The sequence below is a fragment of the Mustela nivalis genome (genome assembly GCF_964662115.1).
Source record: "Mustela nivalis genome assembly, chromosome: 9".
Taxonomy (NCBI): Eukaryota; Metazoa; Chordata; class Mammalia; order Carnivora; family Mustelidae; genus Mustela; species Mustela nivalis.
The window spans coordinates 73,907,913-73,926,855 of record NC_139028.1 but is presented as its reverse complement, the minus strand read 5'-3'; the positions used below and the strand labels follow the sequence as shown (position 1 = coordinate 73,926,855).

General features: G+C 49.1%; 1 protein-coding gene across 1 annotated transcript in view; it reads right to left on the bottom strand.

The window, feature by feature from the left end:
• Nucleotides 1-4,183: 4,183 nt before the first annotated feature.
• PARVA (parvin alpha) overlaps nucleotides 4,184-18,943 on the bottom strand; it is a 173,432-nt gene continuing 158,672 nt past the window's right edge. Inside the window, exons 11-13 of the mRNA XM_082683120.1 lie at nucleotides 16,559-16,660; nucleotides 15,726-15,798; nucleotides 4,184-6,206 (exon numbers count right to left, since the gene is read on the bottom strand). Coding sequence (XP_082539246.1) covers nucleotides 6,130-6,206; nucleotides 15,726-15,798; nucleotides 16,559-16,660 — 252 coding nt within the window. The 3' untranslated portion in view covers nucleotides 4,184-6,129. The remainder of the gene's footprint in view (nucleotides 6,207-15,725; nucleotides 15,799-16,558; nucleotides 16,661-18,943) is intronic.

The following is an 18,943-nucleotide window of genomic DNA, read 5'->3' as shown; positions in this document are numbered from 1 at the left end:
TTTAAGGCTACTGCCCCCAGTTCCACAGAGAGTTTATATTCTCCAATATCATGATGAAAGAGGAAAGATGGGGTAACCTCTGAAGCTGGAGCAGAAAAAGGCTTCCAGAAGCTTCTTTTCAGAAACACTGGCAAGTGTTTGCCAAAGGTGGACCCTGTGTTTCTGTGGGCAGCTTGCAAGGCCATTGGCAGGGTTTCCGGGAAGACGTGTGAGAGCCTTTGAGTCGTGCGGTCCCAACCCCGTCTCCCATACCAAGCCAATGTGTAACTGATTAAATATCTATCTATTGTCCTGTCCGCCTCAATAAAACATGGCACTCTTTAAAAACGGTGGCCTTCATGACATTTGTGTGTCTTGGAATGTGGCCCTGGGCTAGCAAATCACATCTGAAGATGTGAAAACATGAAAATCGATAACAAGAAATGAAAAGGCTGTTTCACTGATAAAACCTCATTTATCTTAATCTGAGGGGCTTCTCAGAATTTCCCAAGTGCCCTTTGAAATGCCAGCATCAAAGCCAGGGCCCACGTGCCCTGCACACAGAAGGTCCGGGAGAGCCGAGGTGGAGGTCTGGATCACTCAGGCCTCGAAGCCTCCTGAGAAGCACCCTTCTGGGGCAGGCACCCTTGGCACTGGTTTCCCACCCAACTGCTCCCCAGCGGGGGTTTCTGGGTTTGCTGAGATTTTAAAACTCCCAGTGAAGTTAATGTACCATGGGAGTGAAAGGTATTTCACAAGACCCTAACCGTGAAGCCTAAGTGACCCACTTCTGGTAGGCTTTATACAATGTGGGAGGCGTGCTAACAGTAATTCACACTGACTAATGTGAACCGGGGAAATGAAATTATCATTCCACCTCCAGGAAGCCTATACCTAGTCCTGTCCCCAGGCTGGATGACTGCATTCCTGCCACCGCCCCTCCCCCTACACTTGTCACTGAATCCACACAGGGACCCAAGGGCAACAGTCCTCTGTGATGACAAGTTTGGGAGCACTGGGCCCCAGGGATCAGCTTTCTGGCTGACAGTCCTTCCCTTGGCTTCACGCACACAGCCCCATCCTGTCTTCTGATCCCCTTACCCCAGAGGGTAAGGGACTTGACTTTGATGAAGAGGACCAAATTGCAGGAGGGTGGGAGCTGGCTTGGGACTTCCTGTCCTGCCAGCAGCCCCAGGGAGATGGAGAATGAGGCTATCCTAAGCACACCCAGGCTTCCAGCTCAGGCTTGAGGCCAGCTTGGGGCTGGGCAGGGGCTCCATCTCCTCTCCTGGTCTCCTTTGCTCTCCAGCTGTCACCCTGGTTTGCAGATGGAAGGCCAGTCTCAGAACCCCTGAGAGAAGAACCCCTGAGAGAAGAAAGCAGACGGCTTTCTTCAGTTTTCTCACGCAGTGGCCAGAAGGCTTTTATATATATACATGGCTTGCCATTTTTCTGATAAAATCCACAGGCCTCTGCTACCTCCAATCTGGTACCCCTTCTCTCTGCCTCACTCCTTGTCCTCTGTCCATACTGGCTTTCTGCAGTTTCCTCCAGGGAGACCAGTCTTCTCCTGGCTTGGGATCCTCATCTGAGCCGATCCCTTGAACAGCAAGCGCCTCCCATGAGTAGGTGTCCCTTCGAAACCTCACTTTGTTGGAGACTTCTCTTGACCTCACATCCTAAGTGAGATCTCTATTGTAGCTTTTTGTATTTGTCCTCAGCGGCCATCTCCATGATCGGAGAGGATTTTTTGTGTATCGTCCTGAGTGAGCTCTACAGAGAGCCTCCTTCACCACTGGACAGGGCACAACTAAGATTTCACAGACACTCAGCATGACTCGTTGACTCTCTGGCCAACTGGCTACATGACCCGATGAGTTCCACAGAGCACTTATTCTGCAAATTTCTCAGGAGAGGAATAGGTCCCATGGTCAGATATAACCTGGACACGCCCTAGTCTGTTTCCCTGTAGGGGGTCATCATACACCTCCCTGCAGGAAACTCTGAGATGCACTCATGTTAGGACACAAAAAGCTAAATAAATAAATAAATAAATAAATAAATAAATAAATAAAACCAAAGCTGTAGAAGCTATTTGACTGTGACTTTTTTTTCTTTTTTAACATCTACTAACATCCTGCAAATTTTAAGACACCCTAGCAAAGCAAGGGACAGGAGAACGTTTTGGAGCTAGCCTGGGTTTAGATATTCCAGGAAAAAGAGAAGAAATAACAGTTGAAATTTGCCATTTGCAGATATAATTTTGCATTCGCAGATACGATCTTCGTAATAGTGAGCAACTTGCACGTACGAACTTGTCTTTTGCTGAGACTTAAATCTGTAGGTTGGGAGGCTTGTGGGTGGACACAGGTCCCTTAGTGGCTGAGCAAGTCTGCCTCCTAAATGGCATTTCATTTCAATGCAGTTCTTCTGTTCTTAGTATTCTCTTGAAATTTCCAATAGAGCTAAGTGAATTTTATGGGCGTGGAAGTGGCGGGGCGATGTGGGGGGGTGGTGTTGCATGCCATATTAGCATGAGCTAAGTTCTCAGGACCTATCACTCTTGAATAGCTAGGATATTTTATGTAGGTAGGGTTCCTCTGGTGGAGCTACGGTAGATGCAGTGGGTCTCAAATTATTTCTGATCAGCCCCTACTCAGGGCAAAACTGCTTGACCTACAGACTCCACCTAGTCTCATTTTGCAGTGGAAAAATAAATGAGTGATAATTTGGGGGAAGTGGATGATGTATACATTTGCTTCATTGCCGGAGTATGGACAATTCCTATTTGGACCACAATGTATACATGTCTTAGAGTCTGGTTATTGGAAAATTACAGTTCCAGAAGACTTTTGATGCAAATAAACTTCAGAATGCTATGCAGGGTTAACCAAGCAACCCACAACAAAATAAACTGATAATGATAAAGCTAAGCGAACAGTAATTCATAATTAGAAAGGACTGACTGTAGCCCTTGCAAATTGCAACCAGCTCAAGGCAGCCCCGGTGATGGGCTGATAGAGTCTTCTTCTAGATTTTGGGAACGTCCGCTCTGGGCCTGCATGTGGGAAACGGGGTTTTTCTGTTAGAACAGATGAGCATTGCTAGGCTTGTAGCAGAATCCACACGGTACTTAGTAACCATTAGTAACTTCTTAGTCGATTACAAATTAGTAGTCATAGTAATATGAACAAATGAAAACTTAAACTGTACACATTCACCCTAATAAGCTAAAGGAGGTCTTTCAAAAAAAAAAAAAAAATTCAGTATAGGTCACCTGAGAAGGTCTCTGGTAACATACCCCTGACCCCCAACACACTAGATCTCCATTTCAGCTTTGGAAATCACTGTCTAGGCAGCACGCCCTCCTTCCCAAGGAGGGTTTTTATTTCCTAGTTCAGACAGACCAGAGATGTGCATTTGCATTCATGAAGCATTCATAGTTTCACTTGGAAAAGTTTTAACGTCCAGTGTAAATCTCCATGATACCACATTAAGTGAAAAAAGCCATGAACATGGCAGTGTGTATAATACGCTATTGATGTAAAAAAAAAAAAGATTTTATATGTGTGTTAATGCTTTATATGTCCCGAGAATCTCTGGAAAGGAATATGCAGAACAGATCCAAACAGTTGCTTCTGGGGAAGGTTACTGGCTGCTCGGGGAGGGGAGGAGGCAGACTTGGGTTTTTTCCTAGATACCCATTCATCCTTTTTGAATTTGTACCATTTCTATACAAATTATTAAAAATATCAACGAATGTAAAAAATAATAAAAATACCAATGAATGTAGAAGAAAAAAGGCACAATAACAACAACAAAAAACCCAGTAAGCCCAAAGAGACTGGATTCTTGGTTTCTTTCTTTTTTCTTTTTCTTTTTTTTAAGAGGTAAATCCAATTTGATTTATTTATTGTTCGGATACTTTTCTCCACCTTCAAAAAACTGTTGTGTATTAAGCAGGAGATTCTAGAATCTAAAGGAAAACCTCTAGGTGAGGGGAGCTGACAGACCCAGGCCCTAGGCTTCTAGACTGAGGGAGAGACCGCCATCTTGAGACCGGTTCTTTAAAACCTGCCCAGTGTTCTGAGGTGTTTCTATTACCATATAAATGCAAAACACAAAAGGGTGTTAACAAGGTCCCTTGTACTTTGTACATTGGCAGCTTGAATATAAAGAAAAAAGGACAACAAAGGAGACAAAATTTGTACAGCAAAGCATGTTTAAATGAATGCATTCCTCTTATTTCATCTCGCTTTCTGACTGCTCAAGGAGACAAAGCAATGGTTTATCTTGATTTGTTATCAGGAATTTAAATGAGCACAAACAGAAATATTATACTATTTAGTGTGTTCTAATGAAAAATGCAGTATTTCGTTAATCATGTAAAGAATTGTATTCTTTTACATAAATTGGCACCAGAGAATTTTTCTCTCTTAAAAGCTCCTTATGCTGAGTAATAAGTATTTCCTAGAGCAAAATATCCACAGAAGTATGTGGTGTATCTAGATTTTTATGGTTCTGAGTTATGGCAGGTAGACAGAGAGCAAGAAATGTTTCGAAACTGGAAGGAAATGTTTTGGACAATATGGGAGGCCTAACTCGGGGCAGGGGTGGTGATGGAGACAGAGATCAAAATTAATTCCTCAAACTAGAGGTGGGCTTTGGGCAATGAGCTGAAAATAGTGACAAAACAGGCACAGACTTTGGGTGGGTATAGAGGCTGGGGTCCATCTGGCATATTTAGGAAAATTCTATAATGAAAACATAACTGTAGAATGAGTTTTTATTTACCCCAAGGCCTGAGTCAATTTAAGGGCAGATGTTAAGTACCATAAGCCCCATTCCTCTACGTGGGGGTATTCCCACCCTATGTCAAGTGTGCAAATGCTTCCCATGTTTCCTGTCCCTCTGGTCACTCCCACTTCAGCCCCTTTCCTATGCCTACAGAACGCAGCAGCCTGGGACAAGCAGAGTCCTGTATTTCAAAGTTAGGTTCACGGAGAGGGGACACAAGTAATAGCAAACCCACGAGGAAACCCACGCAAGGAGACGGCTCAGCCTGGGTCTAAATGACTTACATTTTTCCTCGCCTGAATTAGCCAGTAACTGCTATGTGGGCAGACTTAGCCAGAAATGGTCTAAATGATCAATTAGAAGGCAAAAAGGAGTTCCTTTCTTTAAAGTTCAAGGGTCCCTGTTGAAGAGCCCTACTTCCTAAGCCCTGCTCACATGGGCCTGCGCCCAGCTCTCTGTGGTGCCTGAGTATATTGTACATTTGCCTAACGATAATGAATTGAGTACTTATTTTGCAGGAAAATATAGGGCACTTCCATTACATGCAATCAAGCAAAAAGGCTGCAGAATGCACCACTCCATTAATTTTAAACAGAATTCTTCCCAAATGTCACCCTGAAACCCGAGTATGGGGTTATTACCAATCTGAAGGAATTAAGAGTAATTTTCATTTGTACAAAATAGTTGAGGGACATGACTCCTGCCACACACACACACACAATTAATTGAGTTAAATTGGATTAGCCGATGCCAGTGTGAATCACTGAGCCCTGACCCAGCCTGCCTAGCAGTGAGATGGGGGAGGGAGGCGGGGGCTCGTCTGTCGTGGAGCACGCAGGTGCACATCCCCTCCCCCAACTACAGGGTGTGCCGTGTACTGGGATGGGCCAGTTATTAACGAACACGTTCAAGGAAGAAAAACAAATGCCAGGCTCTGGCAAGTCACTAAACCTCTCTGAGCCTCAGTTTCCTTGTCTATCAAAGGGGATGATAATATTTGCTTCAGTAGGAATCATGAGTATGTCGGAGCACTTAGCATGGTGCCCAGCACGTCGTTTGCGACCATTAAATGGTAACTATGACCTTTATCTTCATCTTCTGAGGGGAGTCTCTTGTGCCTAAACTGGTTCCCAAATCACACTGAGGAAATCCAGACCAGGTCCCAGGATGGGGACAATGGCCAGTCAGTCCCCAGGGTCTGGGAGGTGTGAGTCAGCCCACTGAGTTACTGACCCTTTCCTTCCTAACTTCAGCCCTGCTGTCCCTGGGTGGGAGCTGGACTAATGGGAGAGCACAGAGCTGGACACGGGAACAAGCAGGCGAAGACGGCGGGGGAGGGGGCCGGCATGCCCCTCACTCCACGTTCCGGTACTTGGTGAAGAGGTTGTACAACACTCGAAGTGTGGATTTCAGGTCACAGTTGACAATGTCTGCGTAGAAAACAAAAACACACGTGCTTTGGTGGGGCCACGGAGCCCACAGCAGGCATCCTTGTCCCCTTTCTTCTATCACCCACCTTATGTGTCCAGCATGGTCCTGGGGTGCGTGTCCTGACCCCCACCCCCCCACCCAGGACATCATCTGGTGCTCCTGAAGAGCTCCCAGTCCTGCTGGCAGAGAAAAAGAGCCTCCCCACCAGCCAACCAGAGGCAGGTGGGTGGTGAGGGGCAGAGCTGCTGGGCACGGGGGTCTCGCCTCTCACTGAAATAAAGCAAACCCCCGAGCCTACAGGCTTTGTTCTGGAAACAACATTGCCAGATGAGGGGCCCCTGGCCTGCCTCCCGAGTCTCACTTGTGCCCCGGGGCTTCTCTGCCTTCAGCTTCTGTCTCAGAGCCAGCTTGGAGTGGTGGGGAGGAGCAGGGGTCCTGGGGCTAGAGTGGGGGGGCCAGGTGGGGAGTTATGACAGAGCTGCCCGAGGTCCCCGAGGGCACAGGAGCCCACCTGGCAGTGAGTACTCAGTCAATCGCTGTCAGGAAATGACACCAGACTGCTCCTGGTGGAGGACAGGGCAACGCAGCTGGGTTTGAGGCTGGGAGTCTGTGTTTTCAGGAGAGTTCTGCCATGGGCTCCCCAGGTTTTATACAATCATTTCCTCCCTCCCTCCCTTCTATTTGCTGGTCACCTTCTTCTCTAGTTGCACCCCCCCACCCCGAGCCCCCTGCCAGCCCCTCTGCCCCTAGAAGGCCTCCTCCCTGGTTTCGTCTCCTCCGTACTCACTCCCTTGGAGACCTGGCCTTTGAAGAGCTGGAGGAGAGAGAACATAAAAAAAGAATCCTGCCTACTATTTAGGAGGGCATATTTAGGTAAAAATTAAGGAAAAGTGAAAGAAGAAAAAAGAAAAAAGAGTGAAAGCCCAGTGACTCTCGGAGCCAGGACAGCAGTTACGTTTAGGAAGAAGGCTGAGGATCACATAGCGGGAAGGAGCGCCTGGGAGCTCGGTGCTGGTTACACAGTGGCTTTGGGGCTGATGCATCACAGACCCGTACGTCGATGTCTTATCTACCTTTCTGTATAATGTGTTGCACAGTAAGAATGATTTTTTAAAAATCTAACTTTGCAGAAGTTCAGATGAAGTAAATGATGTAAATGAAAATAGTAAATGCGGGCGCCTGGGTGGCTCAGTGAGTTAAAGCCTCTGCCTTTGGCTCCAGTCATGATCCCAGGGTCCTGGGGTCGAGCCCTGCATCGGGCTCTCTGCTCAGCAGGGACCCTGCTTCCTCCTCTCTCTCTGCCTGCCTCTCTGCCTACTTGTGATCTCTCTGTCTATCAAATAAATAAATAAAAATCTTAAAAAGAAAAAAAAAAAAAGAAAAGAAAATAGTAAATGCCCTGGGATTCGAAGCTGGGAAAGCTCCCGCTGAGCCACTAGGAAAGAAGGGACTGGGGAAGATGTCGGAAGTCTAGTCATGCCCTGGTCCATAGGAATGGGGACTCTTGGAGATCAGGCAGAGCTGGAGGCTGTGGCTCTGACAGGCTGGGTTGTGGCTCCCAGGTTCAAGCCAGGCACGCTCGGGCCCCGGTGCCCAGGCTCTAAAAGATGGACACTGACTGGGCCACAAGCTGAGGCCCAGGGCCTAGGGTTCCTCCGACCGACCTCCCACAAGCCTCATTCCAGCTGAAACCTATCCTCTTGTACCCCAGCTGGGCTTGGACCCTGCTCCAAGTTCTCCGGCTGATGGACGTGTTCATAGCCTTCCTGGGACCACTTGGGAGGTCTGGAGCTCAGCTTCCTTTCCTCCCATGTCGGTTCAGGCGCAGTTATATTTTTTTCAGGCACATATTGAGTCTCCGTTGACCTGAGACCCTATCTGGTGGCTCAGCTCTGCCACCTTGCCCTGCCCATCCAACGTACTCTCTGTTGGCAGGAGTCCTATGCCCTGTAGGCTGACTGCTACTTTTTCCTGACTGCTTGCTGTTGAGTAGCTCTTAAATTCCACTCAAGTCAAATGTTGAGAAGTTCGGGAAGGAATTGCTAGAGAGTAGAGAGGGACAGAGCTGAGCTCAGCAAGGGAGTGGGCATGAATGGGAAGGTACGGTGGCACTGGGACCACGGCAACAGGGTCCTAACTGGGCTTCTCAAAGCCTCTTGTCCTCTCCAATCCATGCGACCCACCATAGGTAGACTATTTAGTCTCTGGGTATGGTCGTTCAGGATGAACACTGGACAACGTTAGGGTGTATCACTCACATTTCCAGGGCATCATTACCACAGATCATAACATAAATGGTGCCCTTGAAGTTGTACAGCTCACAACTTGTATGGCCAAATAACGATTTCACTTAAGGTCCAAAATCCTAAACAATGACTTTACAAGGCATGATGTAAACCTTGCCCACCTTTCCAGTCTCACTTCTTGCCACACTCTCCCTCGTTCACTCTGCACAGATCACATGGACTTCCTTTCACTCCCTCCCAATGGCTGCACTCCTCCAACTTCTTGGTATCTATACACAGTGACTGCCTAGGTTACCTCTTCCAGGTGGCTGACTTCCCATCTTTCCGCAGACCTTGGCTCAAAGAACCACCTCCTGAGGGAAGCCTTCCTGACACGTGGCCTGGGTGGAGGGTACCCTGCTTTATGGTCTCAAAGTCCCCCTGCACTTCCTTCTTGGCCCTCCAGTGTGAAATCGGTGATTCATGTGGTCATTTGATTTAATCTGCCTCTTCCCTGGATGGCATGGGACTTGACCCCAGTCTTCCTTGCTCTAGCACCTAGCCTAGTAACTGGCGTGCACAGACCTCAAGAGTTTTGACTAGCTAGATGAATAAATGATTGCCCTGTGTCATGAGAGCCAAGGAAGAAAATTCTGGGAAGATGAGATAGCCAACAGGGCTACATGCTCCCAAGAGGGTCAGACTAGAAAGAATTCCCAGGGACATGGCTTCCACTGGTGGTGTGGGAGGGAGCACAGCCAGGTGCTGGGAGAGGCAAAGTATTACCCAGATGAGGAATGGAGAAGGTGGGCCTGGGCACAAAGGAGGAACTTGGGGGCCTGATGGAGGACAGACAAGGATGAAGGCAGGAGGACTTGTTTTCCCCTTTTAAGGCCATGCGAGTTCTGAGGTTTCTGGAGAAGGAAGATGTCCAATATGATGGGAGAATGTCTCAAACTGACCATTTAATTTTTTTTTTATAAACATATAATGTATTTTTATCCCCAGGGGTACAGGTCTGTGAATCGCCAGGTTTACACACTTCACAGCACTCACCATAGCACACACCATCCCCAAAGTCCATAACCCCATCCCCCTCTCCTAAACCCCCTCCCCCTAGCAACCCTCGGTTTGTTTTGTGAGATTAAGACTGACCATTTAATTTTAAGGCCCACTAAAGTTTGAGGCCCATCTTCATGATGGCTGTGTAACCCAGTTAAAGTCCTTTAACTTCTCTGCATCCATTTCTTCACTGGTAAAATTAGGTTTTATGAAAAACATCTAGAACACATTAAGGGCTCCCTAAATGGTCGTTCCCTTCCCTGTCTTTGCCTGTTAATAGAGCTGTTGTGCACAGCTGTGCAGTCTGTGTACTGCACAACTCTGGGGGTGGGGTGCCATTCACATAGAGTAGGCCCTAGGAAACCTGACTTCCTTCTTCCTACAGGCGATCGCCTTACTAAGAAAGCCAACTGTCACACAGTTCCAAGCAGGTCTAGTAGATGGGCCATCTCAGCCAGGAGAAGGGGTCTGGATTCCTGGGAATGAACTGTGACTCCATGCTGTGTAAACAGAGCCTCCTGAAAGCCCTGGCCTAATAAGCTGTGTGATTAGTAACTCAGTCCTGCCCTGACGGCCTCTGCGTGCTGGACCAGGGACCCTCTCTGGGAGCAGTCCGGACGGTGGAGCTCCTATTTAGAAGCAACCAGAACAGAGGCTGGCTGGCTCTCTGTGAGCAGGGGAGAGACAGATCAGACCCCAGGCTACTCCAGGAAGAAAACAGCCTCCAACCAAGGGGAAAACGCTCCATGTTTGCTCCTCTCTCTCCCGGTGGCATGACTGCCTCTTCCTGTTCATTAGATGACCAACTAAAATGAGCTCATGGCTCTCTAGCTGATGCAGAAGTCAAGGAAGGGGAGGGCAACTCTTCACTGTGGAAACTCAGTTTCTACCCGGAAGGACAGGGCCCTCTACGGCCATGCCTTCCCTGGACCTGCTTGTGCCCGCAGTGTCCCTCATCCCAGTCTGGGGCAGTCGCTGAGCGTCCTAAGATCTCTTGAGCAAGGTGGGAAGACAGCTAGTGGCTCAGTGCCACCAGGTGGTGGGGGCTGGAATAAGTTGGGCAGTCACAGGCCTGCTCCTGGGGGAGAGTCTGGCCCCATCCCCCTCCCGATGGAGCTGGCTGATTCTGGACTCTGCCTGCTTACTCTGGTGCTCCCTATTCCCCACTGGGCTAGGACCCATCCTCTGGAGATGGCTTGTATTGGTGTGGACCTGCTACTCTATCTGGGGATCTTGATATTTTCTATACATATTAAAAAAAAAAAAAAAAAGAAAGAAAGGAGACAAACATCCAGAAAAGCTCATGGAACATATATGGGCAGTTTTAAATGCTTGAAAGAGATCCCTGAGGTAACCGGCACCCATGGCAGAGGCACAATGCTGTCAGTACCCTTGAAATGCCCCCCTCTCTCCACATACCGATCACAGACCTCTCGTACCCCGCAAAGATAACAACTATCTGGACTTCTTATTTTATTTTTAAAAGATTTTATTTATTTGACAGAGAAAAGAGAAAAAAGAGCACAAGCAGAGGGAGCAGCAAGCAGAGGGAGAAGCAGGCTTCCCACTGAGCAGGGAGCCTGATGTGGGACTTGATCCCAGGACCCTGGGATCATGACCCGAGCCGAAAGCAGATGCTTAACTGATTGAGCCACCCCGGCATCCCAACATAGGTACCTTTGAAGAGCAGATTTTAGTTTTGCCTGTTTTTATGCTTTGCATCAGCGGAATCGTGTTATGTATATACTTTTGTGATTTTTCTTTTTCTTAAAATTATGTTTATAGGACTTACCCATGTTGCGTGAACTGTTCAGTTTTGTAAATAATTTTGAGTTGTCATTGGTTTTATTGAGATAGAACTATAATTATCCAGCCTTAATTATCTAGTTCTGCAGGAAAACCGTTTCTCCATTTGTTGTGGTTTGCGGTCATTTTCAGTGCCTTGAAGTGGTCATGTTGGATCCTTGTGTCCAGTTTTATATTCGCTCTTTTTGCAGAGAAGAATCACTGACGTCCTCGTGCTGCAGTACCTAGAAGACCTTCCCCTGATTTCTTGGTTCATGTTTTGTCCTTGCTGGGTATTAATCCATGGTCCGACTATACCCCAGTGCATCTAGTGTGTTAGGACGTGCAGTCCCATCTCAGCTACCATGATGGTCTTGGGCTAGTTTCCTGATATATGGACACACATACCTATGCATGCAGTTACTGCATCAGACGGTGTATTCGTCTCCTATTGCTACTGTTAACGAATTATCATGGGTTTGTTGGCTTAAAACACCCCCAATCTGTTATCGTACAGTTCTAAAGGTCATAGGCTAAAGTGCATGGCACTGGGATAAAAAATCAAGGCCTCCACAGGGCTGCAATCTCTTCTGGAAACTTCAGGGAGCATCAATTCTCTTGCCTTTTCTAGCTGCTAGGAGCTAGCTTCTAGAAGCCTGTTCTTTGGCTTGTAACCCCTTCTGTCCCCAAAGCCAGCGATGGCTGTTTGAGTCTTTCTCGTACTGCATCACGCCGACACCGAGTCTTGTGCTTCCTTTGTGATTATACCAGAACTTTCCAGAAGCTCCAAGATCCTCAACTTAATCACACCTGCAAAGTCCCTTTTGCCATGGAACGTGACATATTATCACATCCTGGGGATGAGGGTGTGAACATTTTGGGGGCCATCCTTCTGCCTACCATAGAAGGTCATGCAAAACTTCAGCTGTTACAAATAAAGACAAACTAGTGCTTGCAATGGTTATGTTTATTTTCACGCGAGCAGTTTCTGTGGATGCCCACCCTTGCTAACACTTGAAATGCTCAGTTTCACATTTTTGCCACTGTCTGGTCTGCACGCTTGTCTCAGGGAATGGGGAAGAGAACTAAAACTGGAACTACTTTCCTTATTTCCAGTCACTAACCAAGGCCTTCCCCAAATGAATTGATTCCTTGGAACTCAGCTTCTTATCACCTGCCTGGAATTTTCAGCATTGTTTGAAGTCTGGCCCCAACTTTTCAACTCTTTGAATTGTAGATATTCCATCAGCCTGCTGGCTGACCGACAGCTGTCATTCCTAGCGAGTACTAGATTCCTTCTGTGTCCCTACTTGGCTCTAATGCTAGAGTCTTAACCATATCCAGCAAGGAATCTGTTTGCATAATAATGGGGCAGGTGTGTGCACTGGAAGACAGGTGGTGTGATGTCCTAAATAAAAAGCCACTAGCTTTATGCAGGGATTTCCACTGTGTCCTTGGCTGTGAGCCTGGTGCTAACACTTGGGCTACTAAAAGTTGATGAAGGCTGGGCAGCAAAAGTCATCTGGGATGCACACCTAGTTCCCAGGAGATTTCAAGGTTCAATGGAACTTTGAATGTCAAACAGCACAGCAGAGAATGCATTTCCCTGAGCTTAAAACCTTTGGCATAAAAAATGCCTCCACCATAGCTGATGTGATTTCAGAGACGCCCTCAAAGAATCCCCCATGTGGGCACCTTTGTAAAGTCTGCAGCACTTACTCTTGAATCTCACTTTCCAGGTAGAGGGGCAGAAACAGAGGGGATGCTGGGGTAGAGACCTCTTCCAAAGAACAATTTCACAACATGCCGGTTCAATTCTCCTTTACGCACTGGAAATTTTCAGCATGGGCACGATGCCCAGTGTAACAACAAATAAAACAGATGTGTTTTTCCATTGCCATGGGTCAGGAAGTCTCATATTAAGCAGTTCAGTCTGTAATTGTACAAGAAATGTCCTCTAAATGCAGAAATATCCCTATAGGTTAATTGATACTGGGAAAACTAACTGTTCCGAGGGAAATGAACGCCCGACAATGGACTTATGGGGGTGGGTGGGGGAGTCCTGTTGATCCGTGACCAGGAAGTTCCCTATTAAGTGGCTCAAGAACACGGAAACAGAAATGCTGGCCAGAGCTCTCCCGCCGTCTCTCTCACTCTGAAGCCGGGTGTTCGTCATCTGACTGCGGGGCTCAAAGTCCATTCCTAACGGCATCATAATGGCCAGAGGGACCTTGGCCCCAGAGGGCTGCTAGAAGGACACCTACCTTGCTAGAGGCCCTCGGCAGTGACCAGGCACTTAGAACAGGCGACACTAAGTGAGAATAATGGATTGACTTTTGTTGGCTAGAGCAGAGTTTGCGAGGTCTGTGACGAGGCATGACATGAGGACGCAGCCCGTGTCTTCACAGTCCACTTCTCTCCTCTGGTTTCCTGCTTTCCTCTCTGGCTTCAAGTAAAGGCATTCCCACAAGATACTGTCTTGAACTTTTTCCTTTTCTCTGCATGCTTTCCTGCTGTTGAGCTTCCACTAAGCGGAAGACTTCCAATTATATAACCGCAGCCCTGATCTTTTCCCCAAACTCCAGTTCTGCTTGGTTGATGCCTCGGCTTCCCAGAGCTGACATCCTAATGTCCCCTACCAAGCTTGCTTTTCTTCTAGGGCTCCCCAATGCTGCTGATGGTGCCCCACAGCTAAACATCTGTTTTTCACACTGCCTTCCAAAGGATCTCCCTGGAACAGAGTTCTGATCACGTCACCTGCCTCCTTAAGAACCTTCCATGTTGGGCGCCTGGGTGGCTCAGTCGTTTAAGCATCTGCCTTTAGCTCAGGTCATGATCCCAGAGTCCTGGGATCAAGGCCCATATTGGGCTCCCTACTCAGCAGGGAGCCTGCTTCTCTCTCTCCTCTGCCCCCCCTCCCCCACTCACGCTTTCTCGCTCTCTTTCGTTCTCTCAAATAAATAAATAAATAACATTAAAAAAAAAAAAAAAAAAAAGAAGCTCCCATGTCTCCCACTGCCTACAGAATAAAGTCCAAACCTTCTGCCTTGGCATCAAGTCCCTCTCGGACCGAACCCAGCTTGCTTCATCTTCACCAACCATTACTCAATTCTACTCTTAATGTTCCAGCCCAGTAGGTAGCTGCTTAACATTCGTTATCAGGTGCCAGGTGCTCTGCGTCAGACACCATCACGCTGAACCCTGTCAGGTGCAAGTCTCTCGGAGCTCCATTTTTATGGACATGAAAAGTGGGCTCAGAGATGGTAGGTGAGTTGCCCAAGGCCACACAGCTGGCATGCTCTGCTCTTTCACAGAGCCCCTCCCCCTACCCCAGGCAGGACTTGGGCTCACACTGTCCCCCAATCTGGGATGCTGGCTCCTTTCTCCTGTTCTCCAAATACAAAAGCCCTGCCTGATCTTCCCGGGTTATCCCCGCTGCCACCGTCTCCCTCAAACTGTCCTCTGCCCAGACTGAAGTGATGTCCCCTCCTCCATTCTCTCACTCTCTTAGTGGTACGTCTTTCAACAGCAGTTGTCACCACTGTCATTCTGTTGTAGTTACTGGGGGCATCTTTTCCCTCCCCTGAGGGCAGCAAGTGGCTTGAGGTCAGGAACAGCCAGCCTACTGCTCTGGGCATAGCGCCGTCGATGGGGCGGTGCGCCCCTCGACAGAGCCTGCCTCCCTGGATGTGGAGGCATGGGGGGAGGACTGAGTGTGGCAATGGAGAGGGAACGCACCCCATCCCTACTTGTCCACTTTCCTTCAAACAGCTAGGAAAGTGCAGGCAAAAGGACCCATGGATGGAAAACAGAAAATTATCTGCAACACAGTGTTGACTCACCAGCACTGATAAAATGGAATATTTCAGTCAGTAAGTCAATAATCATCCGTACCAAGAAGATTCCCAGGAGAGATGAGCCTCCATATGTACAGACGCACACAGCTCCAGTGTGAGCATGGGAGGGCTGCTCGAGCAGGCTGCTCCTTCTGCATTTTTATTCTGTCTTAGATTTGCAGTCTGAACCCAGTCAATTGGGCCTCCTCTCTGGGTGGAGTTGGAGTGAGTCAAGAACAGGGGAGGCAATTCTGCTGCGAGCAGAGGACTCTGGTATCTGCCCCTGCCTGGCAGGGATATAGCTGTGTGATAGGTCAGCACCACGTCCAGGGAGAGAAGAACCTGGAAACTAGGGGCAGTTCTGGTGGCCCCTCTTCTCAGGCCTTCCTTTGTAGTCCCATGCGTGGGATCTTTATTTGTGGTTCACAAAGGATCTCCAGGACTGAGTAGCTACGCCCTGTCCCACCTCCCCCGACACATGGCAAAGAAGACTTCAGAGAAGAACCCGTTTCCCTGATGTCAAATATGAGGCTTCTCCAGTGCCCTGAACACTCATGTGCAGGGACAGGGTCTCTCAGTCCCGTCACCAACCCAGGGAAGAGCTAAGTACCTTCTGGCCGTGGCTTTGGCTTTTCCAATCCTCCGTCTTGCATGAGCTCAAAGGCAAAGGAGACGTTCAAGACCTGGAAAGAGAAATGCGGTGTCTGTGTCATTGTGCCCGGATTCCTGGACTGTTGGGAGCTCCAGGCTCCTGACCCTGGGAAGCAAAGGAGCCAGAAGTATAGCCATAAGGCAGAGGCCAGGTAGAAATGGGGCCCTAACGTGAAGGAGAAACGAAGCTACCAAGATGGGCAGGCTGTGCGGAGTGCAGGCTGGCCGGTCCCAGCTGGCTGTTGGGGAAACGTTCCTGGACAAGTTCAAGCTCTCCTACCTGTCCTAATGTGTTCCCGTGTCAATGGCCAGGACTTTGAACTTAGGGATATGAGTGTGAAAGGATCAGATGGCAAGACATGTTCGAGAGGCAGAGAGTGGTTTCTGCTTTGGACCAAACATCCTCTATCTAGCAGGCAGGTGGGGCAGCCCATGGGGGCATCAGAACCAGGCTGACCATGAGCCTCAGGTCTGGCCAGCCTTACGGCCACCATTCCTGTTCTGTCTGGGGGGAGATGAGGCTGGGCTGTGCACTCGGCAGGGGCGTACGGCTAGGGGGCCAGGGCCAGACCACAAAGGGAAGGGAGAGCTGTTCACGATGCTCAGGGATCTGCAAAAAGCTCCTTCCCAGCTCAGCTGTTCATCAGAATGGGCCCCACATCCCACTGCTGAAGACTCTGGGCAGATGTGAAGCCTCAGCCTTTTCCCCCACAGGGCCCCAGCAGGGGTGCGAGTGGGTGAGTTGGTGGGACACACGAGCTGGGGACCTCCCTTAATGTCCCCTCCCCTTACCTTCTGCTCAAAGCTGTCCGGGGTCAGGAAGAAGCTGTGCAGGGGCACAAAGTAGCCCTCCAGGAGCCCCATGAGCAGCACCAGGTACACCCCATCTGCAAACTGCAGGGAGAAGGCCAGGTGAAGGCACTGAGGCCCAGAGCCTCCTGGGGGCTGGTCAGTCGCCATGTCAGCGCCCCGAAGGCTACGTCCCCAGGCAGGCTACTGGCCAGGGCTGAGGGGCAGTGGCCTGCGTGGTCCACTTTGCAGCAGACCCGCCCCACGTCTGGCTGGTCCCACACGGGAGCCACCGCCCACAGTCCTGGTTTCAGCGACCCAGCATGTATCGAGCACTGACCATGCACCCAGCCCTGATCTGGTACCGGCACTACAGAGAGAGGTCAGGTGTGGTCCCTGTCCTTGAGGAGCTCCAGTCGTGTGGGGAGGCGATGGGGAGGAAAGGCAGCAGCTGCTGTGATGGACGGAAGCACGCTGGCCTGTGTGACAGTGACAGAGGTCCTTCACCCCCCACTGAAGGTGACAAGGAAGGCTTCTGGAGGTGGCTGTGCCTGAATGGAGAGCTGAGGGATGAGTAGGAGTAGTTGGGGAAGTTGCGGGGCGGGGGGGGGGCGGAGGGAGGCAGGAAAGGGGGTCCAAGGGCCACGGCAGGGTGACTTCTCTTTGTCAGTAGGTCAAGATGTCTAGTGTCCTAGAGGCCTGAGCATTCTCCTGTCTCGCCTCGTTCTTGATTACTGTTCGAGAGGCAGCAGGGTGTAGCTGTTGCAAACGTGGGCTCTGGAGCCAGGCCTCCGGCTGTCCTACTTACTAGCTGTGTGACTTGAGAAAGTCATGTAACTTCTCTGTGCCTCATGTTTCTCATCTGTGAAGTGGGGACGATGACAGGGATAGTACTTACTTTGTAAGATTATTGGGAGGATAAACCAATTAATATTTGTAGAGTGCTAGAACCCTGGCATGTACCCAACACTTCCTAAATCTCAACTATTGCTATTACTCTCTGGGAAGACAGCAAAGCGATCAGGATCAACTCCCTGGCTCTTGCTGGCAAAACATGACTGTGTGCTGAGGGCCACAGCGAGAGGCTGAGGGCCTGGTCCGTTCCAACAAGGGCAGCTGGGAACCTGGTCTGAGGGACAGAAGACTCCTGGGCTAAGTGGGAGGTACAGGTCTTCTGCTGACAGGGCGGCAAGGAAAATGTGCACTGGGCAATTGGGGTGGGCTTTGTGGAGGCAGTGGGGGCCTGGGCAATGGGGGACATCTGGGATGAGTAGGTATTGCTGCAGGTGGGGGATGGCCTGAACACAGATCTAGAGATCAGCTGCATACTTGAAATTAGAGAATCTTTTAAAAGAGGCGGGCCCCCCGAACCTTTGTGAACATCAATCCCAGTTGGTAAAGAGTTCTTAAGAAGTCAGAGTTCTTGGAATCATCTCAAGGAACTTAAAACTAGACAGAATTGCCTGGAACGTGGGTTGGACCCTCTGTCTGAACTTTGCTGGGTGATCTGGTGGTGGGTCTGTGACTCAGCCTTCATGATGGGCATATTGCCTGGCTTTGAACTTGACCTGGGAGCAGCTTCCTCCCTGCATCCATCCAGCTGGCCTTCAATTTCAAAGGGCAGGGCCCAAACATGACTCATCCCAGGCCATACCAGGGCAGACAGTGGAAGAGCAGACCCCAGCATCTGTGTCAGAATCAGGGCCCTCCCCCGAAACAAGCTAACCTCTTTTTTGGGGCCTCTTCTTGGTGGTGGCTGGAATGGACTGAAAATAAAAGAATCCAATCTGTCTACTCAGGGGAGGACACTGGGTTAGGGTCAGGGCCACTCAGTACTCTGAGTGCCACTGACTGAGACCGTTCCCATCCCTGACTGCTGGTTCTGAAGACTTGGTGGTTGAAGCTGCAGACAGACCCAAGCATGCCTGGTAGAGGCTCCCTTTCCCAAAACTCCTTACCCATGAAAACCAAAGTAGGAATTCCGGAACTCATGCTAGCCCTCTCGAGGGAGCATCACTTTTCTAGAAGGTTCCCTGTCTTCCAAAAGAGTAGATAAAGCTCACTTTATTGAATACAGACGCCATACAGCCAGGGAGAGCTCAGTGACAGACCTGGGAATTGCCTTAAACATAACAGGAGGTGCCCACATCCTCAAAAGAAAACCATACTTCAGAAGTTCATCACATATGAAAGGGGGTTGGGAAACACAGTGCATTATATAGTTTTAGAGTATCTCCTGATAATGATTCATTATAAGGGCAGGGAAAGCTTTACAGTGGAGAAATCTGGTAGAGACTAACCAAGTGACCAAAGTTACTGTCACCAGTAATGGGCCTAAAGGACATAGTGCCTCAGAAGAGCACAGTGTTACAAGGGTTGGAAGCGTTA